This window comes from Equus przewalskii, chromosome 9 (genome assembly GCF_037783145.1).
Source record: "Equus przewalskii isolate Varuska chromosome 9, EquPr2, whole genome shotgun sequence".
Taxonomy (NCBI): domain Eukaryota; kingdom Metazoa; phylum Chordata; class Mammalia; order Perissodactyla; family Equidae; genus Equus; species Equus przewalskii.
Window position 1 is genome coordinate 11398463 of NC_091839.1, and position 24889 is coordinate 11423351.

At 44.9% G+C, this 24889-nt stretch overlaps 1 protein-coding gene and 1 pseudogene across 1 annotated transcript; one reads left to right on the forward strand and one right to left on the reverse strand.

The window, feature by feature from the left end:
* The first annotated feature begins 5788 nt into the window (after positions 1-5788).
* On the forward strand, positions 5789-12613 carry LOC103543474 (cytochrome P450 2A13-like). Its single transcript, XM_070557861.1, has 10 exons — positions 5789-5999; positions 6282-6444; positions 7326-7475; positions 7719-7879; positions 9098-9274; positions 9561-9563; positions 10330-10468; positions 10921-11108; positions 11714-11855; positions 12399-12613. The coding sequence occupies exons 1-10, from the start codon at positions 5820-5822 to the stop codon at positions 12578-12580; spliced, it is 1485 nt and encodes a 494-aa protein (XP_070413962.1). The 5' UTR covers positions 5789-5819; the 3' UTR covers positions 12581-12613.
* A 5813-nt stretch (positions 12614-18426) lies between these two features.
* LOC103543365 (zinc finger MYND domain-containing protein 11 pseudogene) lies at positions 18427-20711 on the reverse strand (annotated as a pseudogene).
* Between the last annotated feature and the right edge of the window lie 4178 nt (positions 20712-24889).

A 24889-nucleotide genomic window follows, 5' to 3' on the forward strand; every position in this document is an offset into this window, starting at 1 on the left:
CCAGCCCCCTTCACTCTCCAGTAATTTCAAGTAATTTTGTTTTTTAAAAATGTTTCATTCTGAGTTTACAGTTGTTATTTTTCAGGGTACTGGATCCATAGGGAGCTACTCAACCATTACCAGGATCAGAAACTCCTCAGAGCCTTGCTCCACCCTTCTATATCATGCTTTCCTCTTTTGAGTCTGTCTCCATTATCCCTGTCATGTACCAACTTCTCCCCTTCTGCCTACTCCCAGTACTTCTGGAAAAGAGGCACTTCAGTGGTCATGGACATGACCCGTGGAAAGAATCAAACAGGTAGAACCTTCACTTTCTTCTCTCTTTGGCGGTATCCTTCACTCCATTTCAGCTAGAACTCCCACAGCCTCATCTTAATCCTTGCCATCACTCTGAAACTCAAAAATGTCACTCTCTGACCAAATCCCCCTGTTCGCTAGGTGCATTTACCATCTCATTGCCAATGACCTTGGTAGTAAGACTGGTTCTCTGGATCTTTGCTTAATGTTCCAAGGAATGAAAAATTGACAGAAGGTCAATTCTCTCTCCTATTAGGAGACCTTTAAAAAATTTTTAAAAAAGCTTTTTGAACTTCTCTTCTCAAGCTTACAGCCAAGTTTTTCAAGAACCGCAGGCTATCAGGGACAGATTTCTGATGCTTCATAAAGAAAAAGAAAGTGAGGTTTAGCAGTTTAGAGTGGTGATTGAGAGCATGAAATTTAGAGTTACACAAAGCCATGTCTAGGCTCTACCCTTATTAGCTGTGAAACCCAAAGCAGCTCATTTCCAACTCTTTGGGCCTTACTTAGCTCATTTGCGAAATGGGAGTGATAAAACCAACCTCATAGGCTTGCTGTGAGGACTTTATTAAGATCATGCTCGAAAAAAGCTTCACATAGTAAGGTAGTAAGCTCAGTGAATGATATCATTCTTAGCAGGATTAGCATTTAAATTGAAAACAACAAGTTTCACTGAAGATTCTCATTTGGAAATGTTTTGGAACTACTTAGAGGTGGTGGTTTCTCAACACTATGAATATACGAAATGCATTGAACTGTTTGCTTTAAAATGGTTAATTTCATATTATGTCAATTTTGGTTCAATTGAAAAAAAAAAAGATTCTCATGGTGCTGGCCCCATGGCTGTGGGATCAAGTTTCCGTGCTCTGGTTCGGTGGCCCAGGGTTTTGCTGGTTTGGATCTTGGGCACAGACCTAACACTGCTCATCTAGCCATGCTGAGGCAGTGTCCCACAGAGCAGAGCCAGAAGGACCTACAACTAGAATATACAGTTATGTTCTGGGGCACTTTGTGGAGAACAGAAGAAGAAGAACAAAAAGAAGACTGGCAACAGATGTTAGCTCAGGTGCCAATCTTAAAAAAACAAAAGGTTCTCATTTGAGACAGTGTCATAGATTTCTGGCACACTTGTGCATGAGCCATGTTTTTCCTGAGAGTTTTGGGTCAGTCTACAGGGTAGAAGATAGAAAGTTAATTCATGAGGCTTGTGGAGGAGCCGGGAGGTATAGCTGTGAAATGCATCTGTTCTGTTCCATCCATATTACAGGTAGAAGACCTGGCTTGTGTGGCTCTCTGCCTACACTGCCTTCCTTCCTTCTCCTATCTGTGAACTCATCCCACAAGACTCAATTTGAATAACACCTCCTTTAAGAAGCCTTCCTCAACTCTAATCAGTAAATTTTTACTAATAATTACTAATTAATATGAATAGGATCAGTGAGGACTTTAATTTATCCAGGTCTTCTCTCTCACTAGCTTAAGAAATCCCTAACAGCAGAGACTGTGCCTGGTTCAACACGTCCAAAGTTCAACTCATTATCTCCTGCCTCAAATCTGCTCCTGATCTGTGTCTCCAATCAGTAAACAACACTACTATCTAGCTCCTACACTGGATTCCTCCATCTCCCTTAACCCACGCACAGCCAACCTATAACCAAATAAGAATTAGTTCTTCCTTCCCTAGTTCTTCCTTCTGCAACCCACCACTCCTCAAATCATCATGGCTCCATCCTCTCTCACCTAGATGCCTATAGAATCTACTTCTTTATCTCTCAGCTTGTTGTGTCATCTTCTCCAAAGATCTAAAGAATCACCCTAAAACAAAAATCTCACTATTTTGTTCCCCTGCTTAAAACCCTCTGTGGTTCCCCATTGCATCAGGACAGAGTCCAAACTCCCCACCAAGTCACAGAAGGTTCACGAAAGTCTGGCTCATGCTGATGGCTCCAGTCTCATCAGAGAACAAAGTCTCAGATCTGTACCCTCTGACAGCACTCAACCATGCCTCATGGGCCTCTGGGCTTTATACAACTTGATTCCTCTGCCTGGAACTCTCCCTCCCAGCTTTCCCTATTCTTTGATGGAAAATTCCCACTTAGCCTGCCAGTGGCTTAACCTGAACCTACAACTTTGAATCAGGTGCCATATCTGGCCTCTTACAGACACCTGTACCTCCCCTACCCCAGCTCTGACCTCTCGTCCTGTGCCTTCTCATCTCAGCCCTGAACTCTCTGTCTGGACCTTCTCCTACCAGCTGTGACCCCTCTGCCTGAGCCTTCTCATCCCAGCACTGTCCATTCTCAGCTGTCATGTCTTGTGACTGGTCTGTCTCCCTCTCTGGAACAGGAGCTCCATGAGGGCAGAGCCCAGGGGTGTCTTGGTCATCTTCTGTGTCCTCATCAGCATTCATTACAGAATGGCATCAAGTAGTCGGTCTGGTGCCCACTGGTTCAATGACTTTGTTAATGGCTTAGGAGGCTGGGGGTGATATTGTGGGAAAGAGTATTTTCTGAGAGGATATTTAAATCAATTCAATGGTAGTGACTTACCTCAAAATGCTCTCAAGACACACCTGTCCTATGGAGGCTTTTCCTACCTAGTGTGATCCTTGTAAACTGAGGGAGGTAATATCCTGAAAAATTAGGGAACTCTTTGTCTTTTTAAGATGGGAAATGGAGCTTGGGCAGGGCTGTGCTTGAATACAAACACAGGCATAAGCAGATCTCAGATGCACATGTGTATACAACATGGCTCATATGCCTGCATACTACACTAGAATGCACACACGCAAAAACATCCATGTGCTCCTATATAGTCACCAGTTGTACATGCACAGAGACATGAATACAGAGTCATACATTATGTAGACATCCCCCAACAGGAATGTCCCAAAGCACGTACATATGTTACCCTGAGACAGACATAGAGATGGGCATGCATTCTGGCACACTGTCATGGACATGCACACACCCTGTCATGCATCACACAGATGTGCATATATAGACACAAAGAGGTACAGACACCCACTTATGCACAAACGCAAACTCCACAAAGACATGCAAATGCATAAATGCATATATCAACATGGACATGCTGAAGCAAAAATGCACACAGACATGCACAGACACCCAAGCATGCACCCAGAATGACACATATAGTTATGTGTCACTTAACGATGTGGATGTGTTCTGAGAAATGCATCATTAGGTGATTTCATCATTGTGTGAACATCATAGAGTGCACTTACATGACCTAGGTGGTATAGCCTACTACACGACTAGGCTCTATGGTACTAATCTTAGAAGACTACCATCTTATACGTGGTCTACTGTTGACCTAAATGTCATCATGTGGCACATGACCATATACAGATGTCTACATAAGAGGAAACGTGATAGAAGCATCTAGGAGAATCCACTGGACAAAATAACGCAATCATAAAGAGATTTAGAAGCACATAAGAAGGTTGAAGGGCAAGCTGAATTGCAGGGAAGGAAAAAGAGCAAGATAGAGAGTCAGAGACAAGGAGAGAGAGACAAAGAGAGAGAGATGGACAAAGACTTGTGCAGAGCTTGATGCCCAGTCTCAGCTCCTGCCTGATGCTCATGTCAGAGCCTGCTGAAACTAACCTAAGAGCCTGTATTTTGCCATCCTTCTGCCCTCCTGAAGCCAGCTCAATGGCTACCTGGGTCTACTCTCAGAGCCCTCTTTGTACTGCAAGTGGCCCTATTAATCCTCTCCTGGTATCAAGATCACTGTCAGCATGTTTTCAATCCTAGTGTCTACCATGGGGCAAACTTGATACCAACATGATGCTATTCCCTCTCCAGGATAACCTGATGCCAAAGCAGAACCTGCCAGTGTAATCTCTGTGTCCAATGCTGGAGCCAGTCTCAGCACCCCTCTGTTGCTCAACTTTGTCTCTACCTGGCCCCAGGGTGGGCTAGACTAGTCAGTTGTGAAGAAGAGAAGAGAGTTCAAATCCTAGGTCTCTACTACTACCTCTGTGACCTCAAGCAGGTGGTTTTGTGGAGTCCTGGTCTTCTGAACTGAAAATTTAGGATGATAATGAACCAGCCTCATTTTTATAATGATTTGATAAAATCATGTATACATAGACTTAATTTTCACAGTTAGTGCTCACTAAAGAGAAACTGTCCTTATTAGTAAGGAAGAATGACAAAGAGGGAAGGACAGCAGGGCCACTCATCTTTTATCTACTCCCACCTTCAACATCCCTAGGCTCATCTCTGTTCCCGACACTGGACTTTACCCAAATCTATCCTGCTATAGTTCCCTTTATCAGCTAATAACAGCCCTGACAAATCAGGAATTACCTCTAAAGGGAGCTTCAGACATCCTCAAATACTTACCTTCTCTTCCCAAATACTCCCTTTACATTGGTGGGAAAACTCAGTCCCAGAAAGGGGGCATAAGAGTGCAGAGCAGGAGAGACAGGAGTCACATGTCAGCCCCCTACCCAGTCCTTGTTTTCTGTCCTCAATATTCCAATATATAAAATGGGAAACATTAAGAATAACATAATAACAGAAATGACAAAATCAACATAGTGAGCTTACCGAGGGATCTAGGAAGGGGGCTAGTGGAGATCCCTGCAAATTATAATGCTTGAGAGAGTTGGTACTTTTTGGTATCATACTGGTAGTTTTCATCACTATTTCACAAATCCTGCCCAGTCCCTCAGCCAACTAAGATCATACTTCTGTTCTGTGGTAATTTTCACTGAAATGTGACTCTGGACTTCAACCTCTTTCCCAACCAGAGATGGGCAATTCTATGTCACCTATCCTGACCTTGCTTTGAGGTCTCAATGGGGATTCTGGGCAGTAAGAGGTGGCAACGTGTCCAAAACAACAGTGGTTCAAGGCCTGGGGTCAGGTGCTGACTCACTGATCCAGCTTCACTCTCTGTATACTTTTCCACCCAGGAAACCCACATCCACAGCCTGGGGTCCTTCCTCACCTCAAGACCCTCAAATTTATTCCCTGGAATCTCTTCTGAGACCTTTGAATCTATATCCCTCCTCATCAAAAGACCTCCAAATCAAGAACCACACATCCTACCTCATTCCAAAATCCTAAATCCAGATCTTTAGATTCTTTCCTCTTGAGACCCCAAAATCCACAACTTTCGGTTGCCTTCTCACACTGAGACTCCAAATCTCAAGCTCAGGACCCTCTTCACCATGCAAATACTCCAAGCATTCAGTTGTGGCATTTATCTACCGCTTCCCGCACTGAAGTCCACAGCACTGGGGTGGCCCCTCTTGAGGGGCCACAAATTCAGTTTTGGGCCCAATCCCTGTTCATCTGCCCTGGGGTCCCCCTCCTCCTTCCCTGCTGGCTGTGTCCCAAGCTAGGCAGGGAGCATGGTTGTAGGTGTAGTTTGGAGGTGAAATGAGACAATTACACCATCAGGACCAAAATCCACCATCTCTCCCAGGTAGTATAAAGGCAAACCTTCCCAGCCATCACCATCTGGCTGTCACTTTCAGGGCCACCATGCTGGCCTCAGGGCTGCTTCTGGTGGCTTTGCTGGCCTGCCTGGTTTTAATGGTTTTCATGTCAGTCTGGTGGCAGAGGGAGCTCTGGGGAAAGCTGCCTCCTGGACCCACCCCATTGCCCTTCATCAGGAACTACCTGCAGCTGGACACAGAGCAGATATACGACTCCCTCATGAAGGTGCCATCAGAGGGAGATGGGTGGAATGGTGTGGGGGTGTGTGCCTGACCAGTTTGGCTAGGATTTTGAGGCAGAGGATTGACAAAGTTGGACCAGAGTTTCAGGAAAGGGGAATTTTGAAGGTTCAGCATCAGGATCCTAGGCAGGAAACACCAGATCTTGGGATCTCCAGCCTCTTGCCTGTGAGAACCTATGGGGAAATGCATCTTAGTGCTTGAGGCCTAGGTACAGGGCCAGTTCAGAGTTGGGGCTGCTCCCTCTAACCACTCCCACCTCCATCAGATCAGCAAGCGCTATGGGCCAGTGTGCATGGTTCACCTGGGGCCCCGGAGGGTCGTGGTGCTGCGTGGATACGAAGCTGTAAAGGAGGCTCTGCTAGACCAGGCAGAGGAATTCAGTGGACGAGGAGAGCTGGCCGTTGCTGACCGGATCTTCAAAGGCTATGGTGAGAGGGACTGGTGGGGGAATGTGGGCAGGCTGACTTTGTGACCTCAGTGGGGTCTCCAGTCTTCTTCTTGCTCCCCCATCCCCTCAGGCTGTGACAGAGCCTTCTTCTGTCTTCTCTGGCCCCATCTCTGTTCATTGGTGCCTCTTCTCTTGTCTCTAAATCATCTTAGAGTTTATGCCTCTCTGCTTCTCCCTGCCTGTCTCTGCCCCATCTCTCTGTTCCTTCTCACTAGATGTCTCTTCTTTCTCTGTAACTGTTAGAACCTCTTGATTTCTGCTTTGGAACCCTTGTCTTCTGTCACCGTGTGTCTTTTGTCTTTTTCTTCTTCTCAGCTTCTGTGCTTCCTTGTGTTTCTCTCTCCCTCTCCCACTCTTTCTCCTTCCTTAATCTTAGAATCTCACATTATTTCTGCTTCAAAGTCCCCATGCTCCTGTCTCCTGGTGGGTCTCTCCTCTCTCCAGACCACCTGTGTTTCTCTCTCCATATTTTCCTTTCTTCTCTAGGCTCAGTTTTAGAATGTTTCACATTTTTATATATACCTCTCAAAACTCCACATATCTCACTTGCCTCCCTCCCTCCCCTCTTCTCATGAGTGTCTCTATATCTCCGTTTCTCTGTGCATCTGTCTTGCTTCTCTCCTTCTGATTCTTTTCTTCCAAGTCAGTCTCTCTTTCTGTATTTCTCTGACTCTGAGTCTCTATATCTCCCTCTTTCTGCTGTTTCTCTCTCTGCTGGCTTTCTCTCAGAGTCTCTCCATCTTTCACCTGCTCCCTCTCTCTCTGCTCAGCTCTCCCTACTTCTCAGGATCCCCTGGGGCTGGTCTGTGTTGTGCCCCTGCCCCTCTCTGCCCTTTCTCCACTCCTATGCTCCCTCCCCAGGCGTGGCATTCAGCAACGGGGAGCGGGCCAAGCAGCTCAGGCGCTTCTCCATCACCACACTGAGGGACTTCGGAGTGGGCAAGCGTGGCATTGAGGAGCGCATCCAGGAGGAGGCGGGCTTCCTCATTGAGGCCTTCCAGAGCATGCGTGGTGAGTGGGGGGACCCTGGAGTATTCGGGAAGGAGGAGAAAAACACCTGATGGGGACACATGCATTCTTGCCTGGGAAGGGGACTAGGTTGGGGGAAGGTGTCAGGCTTTCAGCTCTGGGGTCTGGTGCTGGAAAGTTTGGCTCTTCACGTCAGTGGCCCCCTCAAATTTTCAGACTGGCAACTGACTGCTGAGTTGACTCTTCCCCAAATCCATCTCTCCCCGATCCCATCCCACTCCCCAGGCAACTTCATTGATCCCACCTTCTTCCTGAGCCAAGCTGTCTCCAATGTCATCAGCTCCATTGTCTTTGGGAACCGCTTTGACTATGAGGACAAAGAGTTCCTGTCACTGCTGCGTATGATGCACGGAAGCTTCCAGTTCACAGCTACATCTACGGGGCAGGTAACCCATCCCAGTATGGCTCTACCAGGTCCCTACTACAACATGCCAAGTCCTCTTCCACATGGAGACAGGTGTCCCAAACTCCCAATCTCCTCCAGACAAGGTCCCTCAAGTCCAGCCCCGACTCTTGGACAACTGGACAGTTGCATCAGATTCAGGACAGGCTCCCAATACCCAATCTCCACTGACACCTGGATATCTCAACAGATGCCCTGATTCTGCCCCGCCCCCCCCCCCCCCCCCACACACACACACAAAAGCAAACCAGAGCCTGCAGGCAAGATTCATGCTCTCAACCAAGTTCTCTCGCCTGGGCAGGTGTTTCCATCCCAACTTACCTTAATACCTCACAGGTGCCCCTTGTTAAGATATTCCTTCTTTCCATCTGAATTTCTTAACATCTGGAGTAGTAACCACCTCAGCCCACCCCCTAAATACCTGAACACCTGGTGCTGCAAAATGAAGCCCACCAAAATCATTTGATATCTACACACATATCCAAACTAGTCCACTGGAATATCTAGACAAAGCCTGCTGTCTAGCCCACTAAAATATCTGAACATCTAGACAGGTACCCCAACCAAGACCCCTAAACACTTAAACACCTGGATAGATTGTTCCACAAACACCCAAATAAATGTCCCTCAACCCAGCCCTGTTAAACACCCATAGAAAGGACCCTTATTGGGCAATTTGAATATCTGAACACCTGAAGAAGTATCTCCTCCACTTTAACACCTGCACTTCAGCACAACTTTACTACCTGAACACCTGTACAGAAGCCTCCAATCTAGATCCCCAAAATATCTGCACAGTTGTCTCCTACTGAGCCCACCTGAATGTCTAAACACCTAGACAACTGACCGCCCACACCAGTGCCACCTGAATAGGTAAACACTTGGACAGGTGTCTCCCACCCAACCTAACCTGAATATCTGAACATCTAGATCTGTGCTCCAATCCAGCCCCATCTGAATATCTGAACCCTGGATATGTGTCTCAATCCATCTCACCTAAATTCTTAGACAGGAATGCTCACACTTACCTCATGTGAAAACTTAGATATCTATTCCCATCCAGCCCCATCTAAATACCTCAACACCTGGGCAGGTGCGATTAACTCAGTGCCTTCCTGGCCCTGAGACAGGTCCCACTGCCATCGAGTCCTGCCCACTGACAGCAGTCCTTCCCTTTCCTTCCTCTGTCCCCCACCCTCAGCTCTATGAGATGTTCTACTCAGTGATGAAACACCTGCCAGGGCCACAGCAACAGGCCTTTAAGGAGCTGCAGGGCCTGGAGGACTTCATAACCAAGAAGGTGGAGCAGAACCAACGCACCCTGGATCCCAACTCCCCGCGGAACTTCATCGACTCCTTCCTCATCCGCATGCAGCAGGTACACCCCAGCAGCCAGGCGGGCAGGTCCAAAGCCAGGCAGAGGGAAATCAGGCTGGGGATGGAGGAGAACAGAGGCCCATTCGAATGAGTCCCCTATCACAATAAACCTCACAATTCAAGTTATAATTAGCCGCCACTGTTCCATCTACTGAGCCCTTACCCAGGGCCAGGCGTGTGCATGCAAATCATAACAGCAAGCACTTCCATAACACTACCATGTGCCAGGCACTATGTTAAGTGCTTCACGGTATTCGCCTACTTAAAACTCAGAACAGCTCTTGAAGGAGGTTCTATTATGACCGCAGTTTTACAACTGAGGGAAGTGAGGCCTAGGGAGTATAAGTGGACTGCCTGATGTCACAAAGCAAGGAAGCAGTGGAACTAGGTTAAACCCTGGTGTCCTTCACGTTTGGCCTGGTGCTTTTAGCCACCATGTTCTCTTACCTTTCGTACCCTGGTTATCAGATGCACCTGTGCGGACAGGTGACTTGGCTTTACCATGAGACAGTGGGGGGGGGGGTGTCCCCTCCCCCATCTGGAGGTCAATCTCACTTTTGTGAAGAAAGGAGAGGAGGCTTTATGGAGTCTCGAAGTTCAAGGTGAAAGGAGCAAGGGAGGGATTTCTCCATAGTAAGGTTCAAGAATTTTAGTGAAGGAATAGGATGCTGTTGCTTAAAATGCTGTGTCTGTGTCTCAGAAAATTGGTCTCTCTTTAACCTTCTCTGAATCATTCTATCATGCCATCTCTGTGCCTCTTTTTCACTCAGTGTCTCTCACTATCCCTCTCTTTCTAAATATTCCTACCAAAAAAGGTGACCACTAAGCTGATAATTAAAAGACAGATAGCCGGCAGAGAATGTGAGAAGAGCAAATCAGGCAGAGCCAGCAGCCAGGGAAAAGGCTTGCAGACCAGAGAAAGCCTGGCAGAACTAGGATCCCTCTTCCCACCTTTGTTCTGGATTTAGGAGAAGCAGGCCCTAAAGAAAAACCTCAGAAGGGCCCTGAGACCATGGAGGAGTGAGCTTGTCCTGAAGCCCCCTCTCAGTGCGGGAGCAGAAGAACCCCAACACGGAGTTCTGCTTGAAGAACCTGGTGCTGACCACGTTGAACCTCTTCATTGGTGGCACAGAGACGGTCAGCATAACCCTGCGTTATGGCTTCCTGCTGCTGATGAAGCACCCAGATATAGAGGGTAAGGCTGGAGGGTGCATGAAAGTGGGGGTCACAGATCCTCAAAAATCCTGTAAGCCCCCGACAATGTTCCCAACTCTCTCAGATACCTGGATCCTCAGACACGCCCTGCTATCCCGAGACTGGGTGATATTTAGCTGATGGGCACCAGTCAAGTTTCACCAGCTGTTAAAATATTTAAAATATCTGACTTGATAAAATAGCTCCTATGCTAAGCCCACCAATTGCCACTTCCTGCTCTGATTGCAGACCATCCCTGAAGACTTCTCCTTGGACTTTTCCTATGATTCTGGTATGATCAGGTGAACAGAAACCTGGGCTAACAATGCGTATGGCAGATGTCTGTTTTGAACATGTAAATGTCACAAATGGACGTATAGTTGTTCACACTTGGACTATCATCCCGGCCCTCAGACCCCTAGATACCTAAACATATTCCCTTCCTCCCCTCAGCCAAGGTTCATGAGGAGATTGATCGAGTGATTGGCAAGAACCGTCAGCCCAAGTTTGAGGACCGGGCCAAGATGCCCTACACAGAGGCAGTGATCCATGAAATCCAAAGATTTGCAGATGTGGCCCCCATGAGCCTGGCCCGTAGAGTTATCAAGGATACCAAGTTTCGGGGCTTCCTCATCCCCAAGGTGCTGCTCTGCCCTGCCTAGAGGGACCTCCAATCTGCTCCCTGTGACCCCATCCCCCTTAGAAGCTCCTCAGCCCCTGTCCAACTCCCTCAGTCAAAGACTCCCAACCACCACATCCCTTCAACCTTCCCACTCAGAGACTCCTGAATTCCATCTCTCCGCCGACCTCTTGCCTCAGGGAATATGAACCCCATGTTCCCCAAATGTCCTCTCTCAGAGAACATGAACCCCCATGTCACTCCAGCCTCCTGCCTTGAGAGACATGAACTGCTTGTCCTCCAGACCTCAAGCCTCAAGAGTCATGGAATTCGTGTTCTTCAAACTTCCCTTCTCAGGGAAGAAACTTCCCGTCCCCTGAACTTCCTATCTCAGAGACTATGACCACCCATTACCCCAAACCTTTGGCCTCGGAAACACAGACCCCATGAAGCACAAACTTCCTACCTCAGGGTCGTGAATCTCAAGTCCCTCAAAGGACCCGAACTCCCATGTCTCCCATTTCTCTTTATCTGGGCTGCTCAAATTCCCCCTCCAACCCCCATGGGCTTTCTGCACACCCATCTCCTACTCTGCCTTATCAAATCCTCTGGCCTCCTCCCCACCAGGGCACTGAAGTGTTCCCTATGCTGGGCTCCGTCCTGAGAGACCCCAAGTTCTTCTCCAATCCCCACGATTTCAACCCCCAGCACTTCCTGGATGAGAAGGGGCAGTTTAAGAAGAGTGATGCTTTTGTGCCTTTCTCCATTGGTAAGAGACCACTATCTGCTGCCAAGCCACCACTCACACCCAACGGGGACTCCTTCTTTTTCTGAGGTGTAGCCTGGTATCCTTCTCCACCTTGGAAGTCCCTCTTAGAATCTACCTTGGAGGCAACCAGCTGCAACTACCCTAACTACCAAGTACCTGGGTCCAGGAAAAAGCAAAGGGATGCTTATACCCCTTTCAGAGCTGGGGAAAACCAAGGCCTAGTGTGAGTTAGAGATTTGTCCCAGGTCACTTAAATTCTTCAGATGGCTGGGAAGGAGATGACAGCATAGCAGCCATATTTGAGAGCATATTCAAGGAGAAGGGGCATCTAAAGTTCTCATTGTTACAGCTTGGTATAGCTCGCCCCCATCCCAGGTACACTGGAGAATGAGGCTCAGAGAGGGTTAGAGACTTCTCAGAAATGTCTCAGGCCACGATATTCCAACCCCTCCTCCCGGGGAGAATGCAGCTGGCGTCTGGTAGTGGGTCGAGGCAGTGGTGAGAGTTGGCCTCACCTCCACACCTCCCATCTCGTCTCTTCAGGAAAGCGGCACTGCTTTGGAGAAGGCCTGGCTAGAATGGAGCTCTTTCTCTTCCTCACCACCATCATGCAGAATTTCTGCTTCAAGCACTCTCAGTCGCCCCAGGATATCGACGTGTCCCCGAAACACGTGGGCTTTGCCAGCATTCCAAGAAACTACACCATGAGCCTCCAGCCCCGCTAAGCCAGGGCTGTGCCAGGACAGGGCTAGTGGGAGCAGGAAGTCGGGGAGAGGGAGCCTGGGTTTGGCTAGCTGGAAGGTGGGGCCAGCGGGAGGGGCGGGGCTAAGCGTGGGGGTGGGCTGGGGGGAGTTTCGAGGCGCAAGGTGGATAGGAGTGGAAGAAGAAAGAGAACGGGCTGTGTCTGTTCACCTTGCTAGAGCTAGCTCCTTCAGAGCTGGGGTGAGAGGAAGGGATACCTTACCCTAGATTGTGAAGAAGAAGAGCAGCTATTATTTACTGAGCAAGTGCTCCGTGTCAGCTCTCTGCTAAAAGCATTACACGCTCACCTCACTTAATGCTCACAAACCTGTAAGACAGGGATCAGTGTTCATGCCATTTTACAGTTGACAGAGCTGAGGCTCAGACAGATGAAGTCTCTGTCCTGGGTCCTACAGAACACAGTAAGTGCCCAGCAAGTACTTGACCACAGATCTGTGCAGGGATCGCTCTACTTGGCCCACAGTCTATTGGCTAGATTCTCAAAAGACACCCCTTCCTCACACGAAAAACAGCAGTTTAGTTTATTACTGAACAGCCTGAACAGCTCTGTCCAGGGGCTTTTTTCCAGAACCCTGACAGGCAGCTGACCTGGCTTCGCTACACACTTGCCCACACTCTTGCCCATTCGTGCACACTTTGGATGCCAGGGAATACTTCATGCCTCCCACCAGATAAGGCCACTGTGTCAATCAGAGTCAGACCTGGGGACAGTAGACAGACCTCTTCATGAAGTGGGTGGGGGAGAGAAACACTTTCAGAGAATTCTAGGAGAACTTTAGTCATAGCACAGCCATGTGCATGTGTGTGTGTGTAAGCAGGCATGTGTGCATACTGGGATATGATTGTATGTTGGCCTGAGAGTATGGATGAACTCATATTTCCTATGAGATTTTGAAGGCAGGGCTCTGTCTGATGGATCTGGGGTCTTATCTCCAGATCTGGGACTTAAGTGTCTCAGAGTCACCTGCCTCCTCTTGAATAAGTTAGTGTATGTTTCCTTAGAAGCGGCATCAGCCTTAGGTCCTTGTGTTAGATCTAGATTTAGATGTAGCCATACATCTAAATGCTACACAGACCCCACCCTCACAAAACTTGCTAGACTTGAAGGACCTGTGATTGAGATCGAGTGATGGGAAGCCTGGTCTTTTGAACCCTGTACATTTCATCACTGGCTCTGATTCTCAAGTTTCTCAATTTCCATTTTCTGTGTCTTGCAACTTGAGTTCCATAAATTGGCTGCTTCCTGATCATTGAAGGAGGATAAGGATGGATTCCTAGAGTCATACTTTCATATTATAAACACATTAAGAATCCAGTGTCAAAATGAAACCTCATCCATCTCCGTGTGTGTCACCTTAAGAGGCTCCAAGAAACCTCGACTGGGGGAATCTTAGAATTGTGGTGTAACAAAACTGTCAAATCTTGGAACTGCAAAGTCCACAATTAATAGTCTTGGAAACTCAGACTCCCAGAACTGTCGCCTCAGAGTATTTGAATCACTGATGCCTGGAACTCTGGATGCTCAGAATTTTAGCATCAGAGGTTCCCCTGGACACATCTTTGGGAACTGCGTTCTGAGCCCCTCTGGCAGCAAATGTCAGTTCTCCAAGCTGAATGTTCCTTCTTAAAAAAAGTCAAGGGAGGAGAGGGGCTGGAGCTAGCTGGGCTCTGCCAATGAGGCCCGTTTCCATCGGAAGATAGAGTGCCCAGTAGCTATTTGCCATGCAAGAGACGGGGAGGAAGAGAACTAGTATTAATCCCCATAATCCTCAAACTTACACCTGGAAAAGAGAAAGCAGGAGTCCATCAATGCATTACCAAAGGTGTCGAGAGAAGTCACATTCTAGCCACCAATGCCCGGATCACACCTGTCCAGAGAGGACACTCTCAGCTCTGGTGCTCTGGAATGGCCAAATACTCAAACCAGCAGTTAGTGCTGCGATGGAGGTGGGAACAGGAGCCCTGGATTCTAGTCCAGGCTCTGCTGCTAACTCCTTGTGCCTTCTTGAGCCTCTTTATGGCCTGACTTTCTCATCTGCCTCCTTCCCACAGGATTACGTGAAATTCAAAACACAGCTCAGTGCTGAAAAGCTTTAAAAACTCAATGGCTGCAGGAGCAGGAGGATGGAATGGTAATATTTCTGGGTGGCTCATTTTTCACACCCTCTTCTGCCAAACCAAATTCTCTAGAGTTAACACACACAAACACACACACACACACACACACACACACACACACACACACACACCTGTCCTTGCCATACAACAACAGCAAGTGGCATGAGTGAGTGCCTATTACATGCCAGGCACTGTCCTGAGCCCCTTGTACTAGATTCCTAGGATTACTATACTAATCCACCCTGAACTGTGAGGCTTAAAACAACAGAAATGTATCATCTCATTCTGGAAGCTAAAAGTCCAAAATCAAGGTGTCAGCAGGACTAACCTCCCTCTAAAACCTGCATGGGAATCCCTACTTGCCTCTTCTTAGATTCTGGTGGTTCACTGGCAATCTTTGGAGCTCCTTGACCCTCAGCTGCATAACTCCAAACTCTGCCTTTGTATCACATGGTGCTCCCCCTGCGTGCATCTGTCTTCATAGGGCCATCTTCCTAAAAAGACACAAGTCGTACTCCATTTATATAAAATTCTGGAAAGGGCAAAAATATTGTGTGGAAATTAATAAAAGAAACCTTAACTAAGTTGGAAAGGGGAGGACCTGTAGGGAGAGCAGTAATGCTGTCTCGTCCTTTATCAATTATACCTGACAGGAAGAGATGGAAGCTTGCATTTCCTACAGGAAGTAAAACTAATTTACTTTTGAAGGAAGATTTTTTCTCCCCACCCTGCAATAGCCCAGCCATTGAGAAATGCCCCAGCTCAGCCAATGAGAAGGTGTTGCAGCCCTGATCTCTTACTTTCCCCCAATGGAGTTTCTTTTAGAACAGCCCCTTCTGGTCCCATTCATCCCCCACGGTCTGGCCTGTAGTCATGTCCTGGCAGCTGACTCAGGGCAATTTGTCTAAGGTGCACTTCTCTTGAGTCATATGGAAAAACTCCATCCACTTCCCATGGGGACAGATATAACAGTGGGGTTGGCCAGGCCCTTTATGCTGCATGTGCTTTTAATCTGCCAGGCAGGTTATGATGTAGAACAATGGAGTACTCATTGAGCTTAACCAGGGAAAGATATTCCTACCCACATGATAAGCCTAGCACAGGCTTTGTTGGCGCTTTATCTCTTAATAAGGAAGTGTTTCAGGCTGAAGGACCATTTTTATGTGGCCGAACAGGGGTTAAAAGACTTCGCACATGAGTTGCCATTTTACAACATCCTTCTATGGGGAACTGGTATACCTCACTCAATGAGATGTGACACAGCCAATACAAAGCCAAAATTTAAATTTATACACATAAAATTACATAAAAAATTTGTAGTCAAATATTTGTATAAGATAGAACTATCTTCTGGAAATATTTGGACAATCATTATAGAAGAGTCCATCTTTCTTACCAGGCTCTAAAAAAATTAACTGGTGCTTTTCCTTCAAGAAGAGAAAGATGTAGAACTTGAGAAAGACATTACTAAAAATGTTTTAACCAAGTTTCTTTCATTTTCTACCTAATATTTAATGTTTACTTAAGTAAATATCAGATGTTAACTGCACAACTTTCTTAGTTCTCTGAGATTCATGTTTAAAGGGGGAGGATGATTAGCTCCTGCTCCCAAGGGGTGAGCCATCAAGACTCTCTCTTTAACCACTGAGAGAAGTGACTTTAATGACACCGAATTACAGAATTCCCTTTCCCATTTTGACTGAGGGAGGAGAAGTAGAGATGGTACTTCCTCTTCTCTCTGGATCTGCACTGTCCAGCATGACTGCCACTAGCCATATGTGGAAATTGAGCACTTGAATTGTAGCTAGTGAGACAAAATTACAATTGATGAGCCAGCGATGACACGTTGTTATTAACTGAACTGCATGGTTTCCTTAGGGTTCACTCTAAGAAGAGAAGACAAATACTGCATGATCTCACCTATATGTGGAGTCTCACAAAGTCAGACTTATTCAAGCAAAGAGCAGAATGGTGGTTGCCAGGGGCTGGAGGGTGGGAGAAATGGGAAGATATTGGTCAAAGAGTACAAACTTTCAGCTGTAAGATGAATACATTCTGGGGAATCTAATGAAGAAGATGGTAACAACAATGTATTGTATACATGAAATTTGCTAAGAGAATCGATCTGAAGTGTTCTCACCACAAAAAAGGTAACTATGGGAGGTGATGGATGTGTGAATTCACTTGATTGTGATAATCATTTCACAATGTATATGTATATTAAATCATCACGTTGTATGCCTTAAAAAAGGACATTGCAGTGTGCAGCCTAAATGTATGTAATTTTTATTACCTCAATAAGACTGGGGGAAAATAAATCTATAGACTTAAGGAAAAATAAAATGATTATTGATATAGTTGGATTAATATTTACCATATCTGTTTTATTTTCTATTTTTCTATTTGTGGTTTTTTCTTTTCTTTTTGATCTTCCTTTTTCTGTCTTCTCTGATTTTATTTGAGCATTTGTATGCTTCCATTTTTTCTCCTCTGTGAGCATATCAACTCTACTTCTTCTTTTTCTTTCTTTCATGGTTGTCCTTGAGTTTGCAACATACATTTACAATTAAGCTAAGCCTTCTTTCAAATAGCTGCATATCAGTCCACAGTTAGTGCAAGTACTTGTTCTTGCACTTACCTTATAACAGAGTTTTCCTAATTCCTAACTCCCATAATTTAGAACATTGCTGTAATTCATATCACTTATCCATAAGCTATAATCCCTGAATATAGTGCTGCTGTTATTATTTTGAACAAATGGTTATCTCCTACATCAATTAAGAATAAGAAAATAAAAGAGTTTGTTTTAGCTTCATTTTTTTTTTGCTCGCGAATGCCCTTTCTTTCTTTATGTAGAGTCAAGTTTCTGGCCTGTATCATTTTCCTTCTCTTGGAAGAACTTCTTTTGCATTTCTTCTCCTTGGTAGGTCTATTGTGGACAAACTCCCTCAATTTTTGTTTGTATGAGAAAGCCTTTGTTTCTCTTCATTTTAAAAGATAATTTAGCTGGATACATAATTCTAGGTTGGTGGTTCTTTTACTTGAACACTGAAATATTTCACTCCACACTTTTCCTGTTTGCGTAGTTACTGAAGAGAAGCCCAGTGAAATTCTTATCCTTGCTCCTCTATGGGTTAGATTGTTTTCTCCTCTAGCTTCTTCCAATTTTTTTTTCTTTGTCTTTGATTTCCTGCAGTTGGAATATGACATGCCTAGGTATGGTTTGGTTTTGTTTGGAATTTATCCTCCTTGGTGTTTTGTGAACTTCTTGGACCTGTGTTTGTTCTATAATTAATTTTGGGAAGTTGTCAGGTATAATTGCTTCAGATATTTCTTCTGTTTCTTTCCCTTTTTCTTCTCCTTCTGATATTCCCATCGCATGTATATAATACCTTTTAAAATGGTCCAATAGATTTCTAGTTGAATGCCATTGTGGTAAGAAAAGACACTTGATATGATTTCAATCTCCTTAAATTTTTTAGATTTGTTTTGTTGCCAAAAATGTGATCTATGCTGGAGAATGTGCCATGTGCACTTGAGAAGAATGTGTATCCTGCTGCTGTTGGATGGAATGTTCGCTATGTATATTAGATGCTTTTGGTCTACAGTATAGTTCAAGACTACTGTTTCTCTATTGATTTTTCTGTCTAGATGATCACGTCTCTCTCTGCCTTTCTCTTTTTCTTTTCACATCAAGGTAGTATGTTTTATTTCTGAAACAGTTCTCACATTCAGATCTACTTTAAATGCTTCTTTGTTAAACTCACTTGTATTCACCTGTTGTTTTTTAAAGATCTTTAGTTTAAAGGTCAAAATCTCTGTAAAACCTAAAAATGTTTTAAAATTTGCTGAAAATGCAACAAATTCTCACTAAAATTTATTTAAAATAATACCCTCCACTGATGTTACTTTTCCCCCCTGAAAAACTCTGGAGGAGCGTTAACAAAAGATTTAAACTACTGTGCAAAATTTCTTCACGAAAAGTGTTTAAAGGCTGGTGCAAAATGGGGAGCAAATTCTAAACAATTTTGGCTTCTTGGAAACAAAAACCGCTGTGTCTGAGAAGAGTCGTCGTCGGCGCTCTCCGGGAAGAGCCGCCTTCATCTCTTCCGGCGGCAGGTGCGCTTGTGCTCGGTGTGCCAGTGCTCCTGCTGACACCTGATGGAGCAGCACGACGTGTTCCAGCAGCAGTGCATGACCTCCTCCTCACAGTTGTAGCACCACTGCTTCTTCTTGGTCTGAGAAATTAGTTGTTTGTGCTGTGTTGCTAGCTTCTTGATTTCTTCTACAAATTCTTCTTTGCACTTCTCTTTTACTTGCTTACCTTTTCTGTCCATCTCACCCTGCATATTGGCTACAGCTTCATGTACAGCTTGTCTTTTTTCTTCTTCCATTTCAGAACACAGCTTTTCTAGAGCTTCTCGTACAACTCTTTCAGTTTCTCGCTTGTGATCAGACTTCATTTGGTCTTTAAAGTCATTGAAAATTTTGGTGTATTTGTCGTGGCACATACTTTGACACACTCCGTCATTGGTGGTCTGGGTGTTCTGATGCAGCATTCTTGGGGAAGAGGCACTTAACCTTCTTGGTCTGAGTTGACACTGAAACTTTTTCGATTGGCTGAGGCATTGTGGGGATTTCCTGGCTGGAACTCACTGCTGCGGTTTCAGGCTCTGGTTCTTCTTTTTTGGGTTCCACACTCTGATTACGTCGTCCTTTCTTTGCTCTTGGTTCTTGAGTCACCTTTAGCTGCTCATTGCTGGTAGAGGAGATACTGGACTCTGCCTCCTCCTCCCCTCGGTCCTCATTCCTAGGCTTCCAAAATCTTCCTTCACGAAGGAAACGCTGATGCAGCTCCAGCTCATCACACGCCTTTTTCCATCCCATACTGTGCTTAACGTGCAGCCGATGAACATTGACTGTGTTATCCTGTATGTTTTCAGAAGGAATCCAGGTCCTTTGGTGGTGGTGACCAAAGAAGCGGACGTCAACTTGACTGTCCTCTTTCTGCATGACTTTGGCTGTCCAGAATCCAAAACCTTTCATTTTAGCCCAATCCAGCTCATGATTAGTTATACAAGGGTAGCAGAACCAATTGTCAGGACGAGTATTTGACAAATAGAAGCAATTCTTACAAAGCTGTAGTTCATCCAGCTCATGACATGTGTCTTTATATAGCATCCTTGCTATGTTAGCTTGCTCACTGTCCGCTCCATAGAAAATCACTGTGTTGTGGAGAAGTAGCTGAGCATCAGCTTTGAACTCTTCGTAACTTCGATATTTCCCTTCATTCACTTTCTCCTGTATGGTGGGGACGTCGACTGCTGAGTGTATGAGCCTCTGGTACATCGGGTGTTTGTTGTCCTTCCCCTTTTTATGAAGGTCTATAGCCCTCTCCTTCATGTAGGAGATGATGAACCTCAGGTAGGTGCTCATCTCCTGCTTGTTTGTATTTTTCTTCTTGATGCTCCTGCAAACTGGGCACTGCCAGTGACTACTGCTGTCTCTAAGCCTGTACTCATCAGACAAACACTTGGAATGATACACACGAAAACACAGGTCACATATCAACACCTCTCCAGACAAATGGCATTCAAAACAATACAACTCATGATTTTCTGTTTACCCGTCAATCTCATCTCCTGGCAACCAATATCCGTCCTGTTCAATACCAGCTTTGGAACCTTTGCAGCCCACTGTCAGAGTCTCCACAATGAGACCATCCTTCACAGCTAAGCTCAGCTGACGGGTGGTCTCTTTTGGATGCATACTGTGGACTCGAGACATATACTTTGCGATACGGTCAATGTTGGCAATTTGCTTCTGGTTTCGTATAATCTCAATGGCTACCCAAAGATCCTGGATAGCTTTTGTAGCCGCCTGTCGCCTTTTTGTTAAACGTGCCATGACCTGTTTACTGCTTTAGGGTGTCTCCGCGGCGAGCGGCGTACCCGAGACCCGGGGGCAGGAAGTTGGGGCGCCACCGCCGCGGGGAAAGTTTGCGTCCTGTGAGGCCGCGGGCCGCTCACGTGGCGGTGTCTGCGCGGGGCGGCCGCTCTCCCGGCCCGGCCTCCTCCATCTCGGTCCGCCCCCGGCGTGTACTGTGCGGCCCGGCGGCCCCGCCGAAGGCTCGGGCTCGGGCGCTGGCCCGCTGGGCCGCGGGCTGCGGCTCCCTCCCGGCCGGCCGGCCGGCGCCGTGCACGCCCACTCTGCCTTTCTCTTATAAAGAAACTTGTTATTGGGTTTGTGACCTGTTCAGATAATCCCAGATGATATCCTCATCTCAAGATCTTTAGCTCAACTACCACCTGCAAAGATCCTCTTTCCAAACAAGATAACATTCACAAGTTCCAGAAATTAGGACACAGATATATCTTTTGAGGGCCACCATTGAACCCACTACTCCTAGCATACATACAAATGAGTGGATAAAGTATATAGGAACTGTTTTAAGAAAAGAAAATGAACACTCACCACTTAGCTTAGGAAATAAAACATTATTACTACTTTGGGAGACCATTCCATCTGTCTGTTTCCAATCATATTCCCTTCCTTCCTTTAGAAATAATTTCCATTTTGAATTTTCTGTTTGTCATTCTCTTGTCTTTCTTTACAGTTTTACCAAATACGAATTATTCTTAAGTCATACCTTGTTACATTACATTAATTTTGCTTATTTTTAAACTTTATGTAAATAAAATCACACTATATGTATTCCTCTGTGATTTACTTTTTTCATTGATTATTATGTTTCTGCAATTCATCCGTGTGAATGCATGTGGCTGTAATTCATTTTGATTCATGGATGAATATGTTGTGTGAATGAACCTACTTTATGAAAGCACCACAATCTATTCATCCATTCTATTGTTGATGGACATTTTGGGTTGTTTCATGACATCTTTATACATCTCCTGGTGCAAACTTGCGTGAGTATCTTCAGGGCATACACATTTAGGAGGGAGATTGTTGAGTCAAATTTGCTCAGTAAAGCCAAACTTTGTCACGGGATTGCGTATTTTACAGTCCTACCAGCAGTGGAAAGAGTTCCCTTAGGAGCACATCTTCTCCATTAGTTCCTCTTATTAGATAGTTTTAGATTTTGCTGATTTGGTGAGTATCAAAATAATGTCTCAATTTGATTATAAGTTGCATTTCCCTGATTACTAGTGAGGTCAAGTATCTTTCACATATCATTGGTCATTTTTATTTCCTTTTCTCTAAAATGACTGGGTCTTTTGTTATTATTGATTCTTAGGAGTTATTTATATATAAGCATATTAATTTTTTGTCAGTTCATTGATTTGATTGTTTAATATTTAACTTTATTCCTTCCAGACTTCTGGGAGTGAATACTATAAGATAAGATCCACTTGTTAACAGTTATTCAAAGAGGGAAGCTTTCCTTATACTTCGTGTTTCTCTTTTGGCCCCTGACATCTTTCTGCCCATCTCCTTGGGATCAGCAGAAATAGGCATAAAGACAGAGAGGGATAAAATGTTGACCTTGCTAATCTTTAAACTACGCAGAGTGCCAACAATTTTGTGTGCATATTCCTAAGATTTTAAAGTCTTCACTCTCTAACTTACCTTAAAAGCAAGGCTATCTGAGAATGGAAATCTGACTCAGACATTGTTGAAATTCTCAAATGCAGACTGAGTACCAAGATGCCAAAAAAGAGGCCAAAGTCCTTAAGAAAACCAGAAGCCATGCTGTTATCAAAAATGAGTTATGTGTTTTATTTAAGGATTCAAGTTAAGTGGAATGTGTCATTTCAAATTGAGCTTTATGTGAATTGATTTCACTCAAACCAGCCTATTCCTGTTCCTTTTAATATTTCCAATGTCTTGCCTGGTAGACTACAATATTGTGTAGTGATTAAGAAATCTGCCTTTGTAAGACCTAGATTCCAGTCTTGGTTCTGCAGCTTCCTGGTCAATAATAACATAACCTATCTCACAGAGCTGCTGGGAAAAAGTAAAAAGGTAATGCATGTAGATCATTCAGCATAGTTCTTGGCACGTGGCATTCAATAGTCATTAGCTATAATAATAGACACAGTCATTATTATTAGCTGGCTTTTATAAGATGCCATTTATTCCTTCCTTCTTCCATTTCCCCTTCCCGAAGTAGGTTCCTGGGCAGAATGTCTTGGAACTAAATTCCTGGACACAATGAGAAAGTAAACTCCATGGGGTGAGAGGTGGGACTGTGTTGTTGACTGCTATAACATCAACACCTAGGACAGTGCTTGGCACATAGTAGGTGTTCTATTAATGTTTACTTAATAATAATTGTCCAAATTTTCTCTCCATTTTCTAACCCTAGTCAGCATAGGCTCTCCTCTCAATAGCACAGCTTTCCTTAACAATCTCTCCAATGAAGTTTCCACATTTGACCACCTCCAATGCGCCTCAGGGTCAGAAGGTAGGGTCAATACCTCTTGCTTCCCAATAGCACTATGACATCTTGGAGCGTAGATAAGGAGACCTTGTCAGCTAAATTCCAACAATAGGGTCATGCCAGCGTCGGTCTCCATTAATTGCCTTTTCTCTTGAGTATGGCCATATTTTCCTCTATCTTCATATGCCCAGTAATTTTGGATTGTACCCTGATATTACAAGTGATACATTATAGAGACTCTGGATTTTGTTAGTTCTGTTGAACAACATGGATTTATTTTGTTTTAATGAACTGTTAACGTGGCTATGCTCAAATGCTCAGTTATGAAATCTCATTTCAGTTCCTTTAGCCTTTGTTGGCACCACTTGGAATTTTCCAGCAGATTAGTAGTTCAAGGATCAGTCAAAAATTTGGACAGAGTTTGCACATAGAATTTTGGGCTCCCTCTCTGTGGCTACCTCTTTTTTGAGATTCTACTACCACTGCCACTAGGCTCTGTAATCACCCTGAACTCCATCCTCTGGTTCTTCAAGTCTGAAAAAGTACAAATTTCTATCTGGGTTTGAGCCACCCCTAAGGCCCTGTCCAGGGCCTGCCTTCAGGCCAAAAGCTATGGGAAACAGGAAATTCCCTTCTCCCAGCCCCCTTCACTGTCTGCCAGTTTTTATTCACTCTCCAGTAATTTCAAGTAATTTTGCTTTTTAAAAATGTTTTGTTCTGAGTTTATAGTGGTTTTGTTTAGGATGCTGGATCCAAAAGGAGCTACTCAACCATTATCAGAATCAGCAACTCCTCAGAGCCCTTGTAGAGTATGACTGCTCCACCCTTTTATAAACTTATTTTCTCTTTTGAGTCTGTCGCCTTTATGTCTGTCATGCACCAAGTTTTTCCCTTCTGCCTACTCCCAGTACTACTGGAAAGGAGGCACTTCAGTGGTCATGGGCAGGAGCTATAAAAACAATAAGACAGAAAGAACCTTCACTTTCTTCTTTGGCCTTATCCTTCACTCCATTTCAACCAGCACTCCCACAGCCTCACCCTAATCCTTGTCAGCACTCTGAAATCTGAAACACGAACATGTCACTTTCTGACCAAAACCCCTTGTTCTCCAGGTGCATTCACCATCTCATTGCCAATGGCCTCAGTGGTAACAGTGGTTGACAGGGTCTTTGGTAAATGTTCCAAGGAATGAAAAATTGACAGAAGGTCCAGTCTGTCTTCTGTTAAGAGAACTTTTTTAAAAACTTTTAAAAAGCATTTTGGAATTTCCTGTCTCAAGCTTACAGTGAAGTTTTTCAAGAATGACAGGATATCAGGGACTGATTTCTGATGCTTCATAAAGAAAGGAAGAGGCACTTGGCAGTCTACAGTGGTGGCTGAGGGAATGAAATTCAGAGTTACACAAGGCCATGTCCAGGCTCTACCCTTATTAGCTTTGGAACGCAAAGAACTCACTTACCACTCCTTTGGCATTACATAACTTGTTTGCAAAATGGGGATGATAAAACCAACCTTGCAGGCTTGCTGTGACGACTTTTATAAGATCATACTCATAAAAAGCTTCACATAGTAAGGTAATAAGCTCAGTGAATGACATCATTATTACCAGTACTAGCATTTAAATTGAAAACAAGAAGCTTCACTGAAGATTCTCATTTGGAAATGTTAGAAGGGGGACTTGTCAACACCCCGAATATACAAAATGCACTGAACTGTTTGCTTTAAAAAGGTTATTTTCATGTTATGTCAA

Coding starts and splice junctions, on each gene's coding strand:
- LOC103543474 (XM_070557861.1), top strand. CDS start 5,820: ATGCTGGCCTCAGGGCTGCTTCTGGTGGCTTTGCTGGCCTGCCTGGTT. Junction 6,000..6,281: donor TATACGACTCCCTCATGAAG/GTGCCATCAGAG, acceptor CACCTCCATCAG/ATCAGCAAGCGCTATGGGCC. Junction 11,856..12,398: donor TTTTGTGCCTTTCTCCATTG/GTAAGAGACCAC, acceptor TCGTCTCTTCAG/GAAAGCGGCACTGCTTTGGA.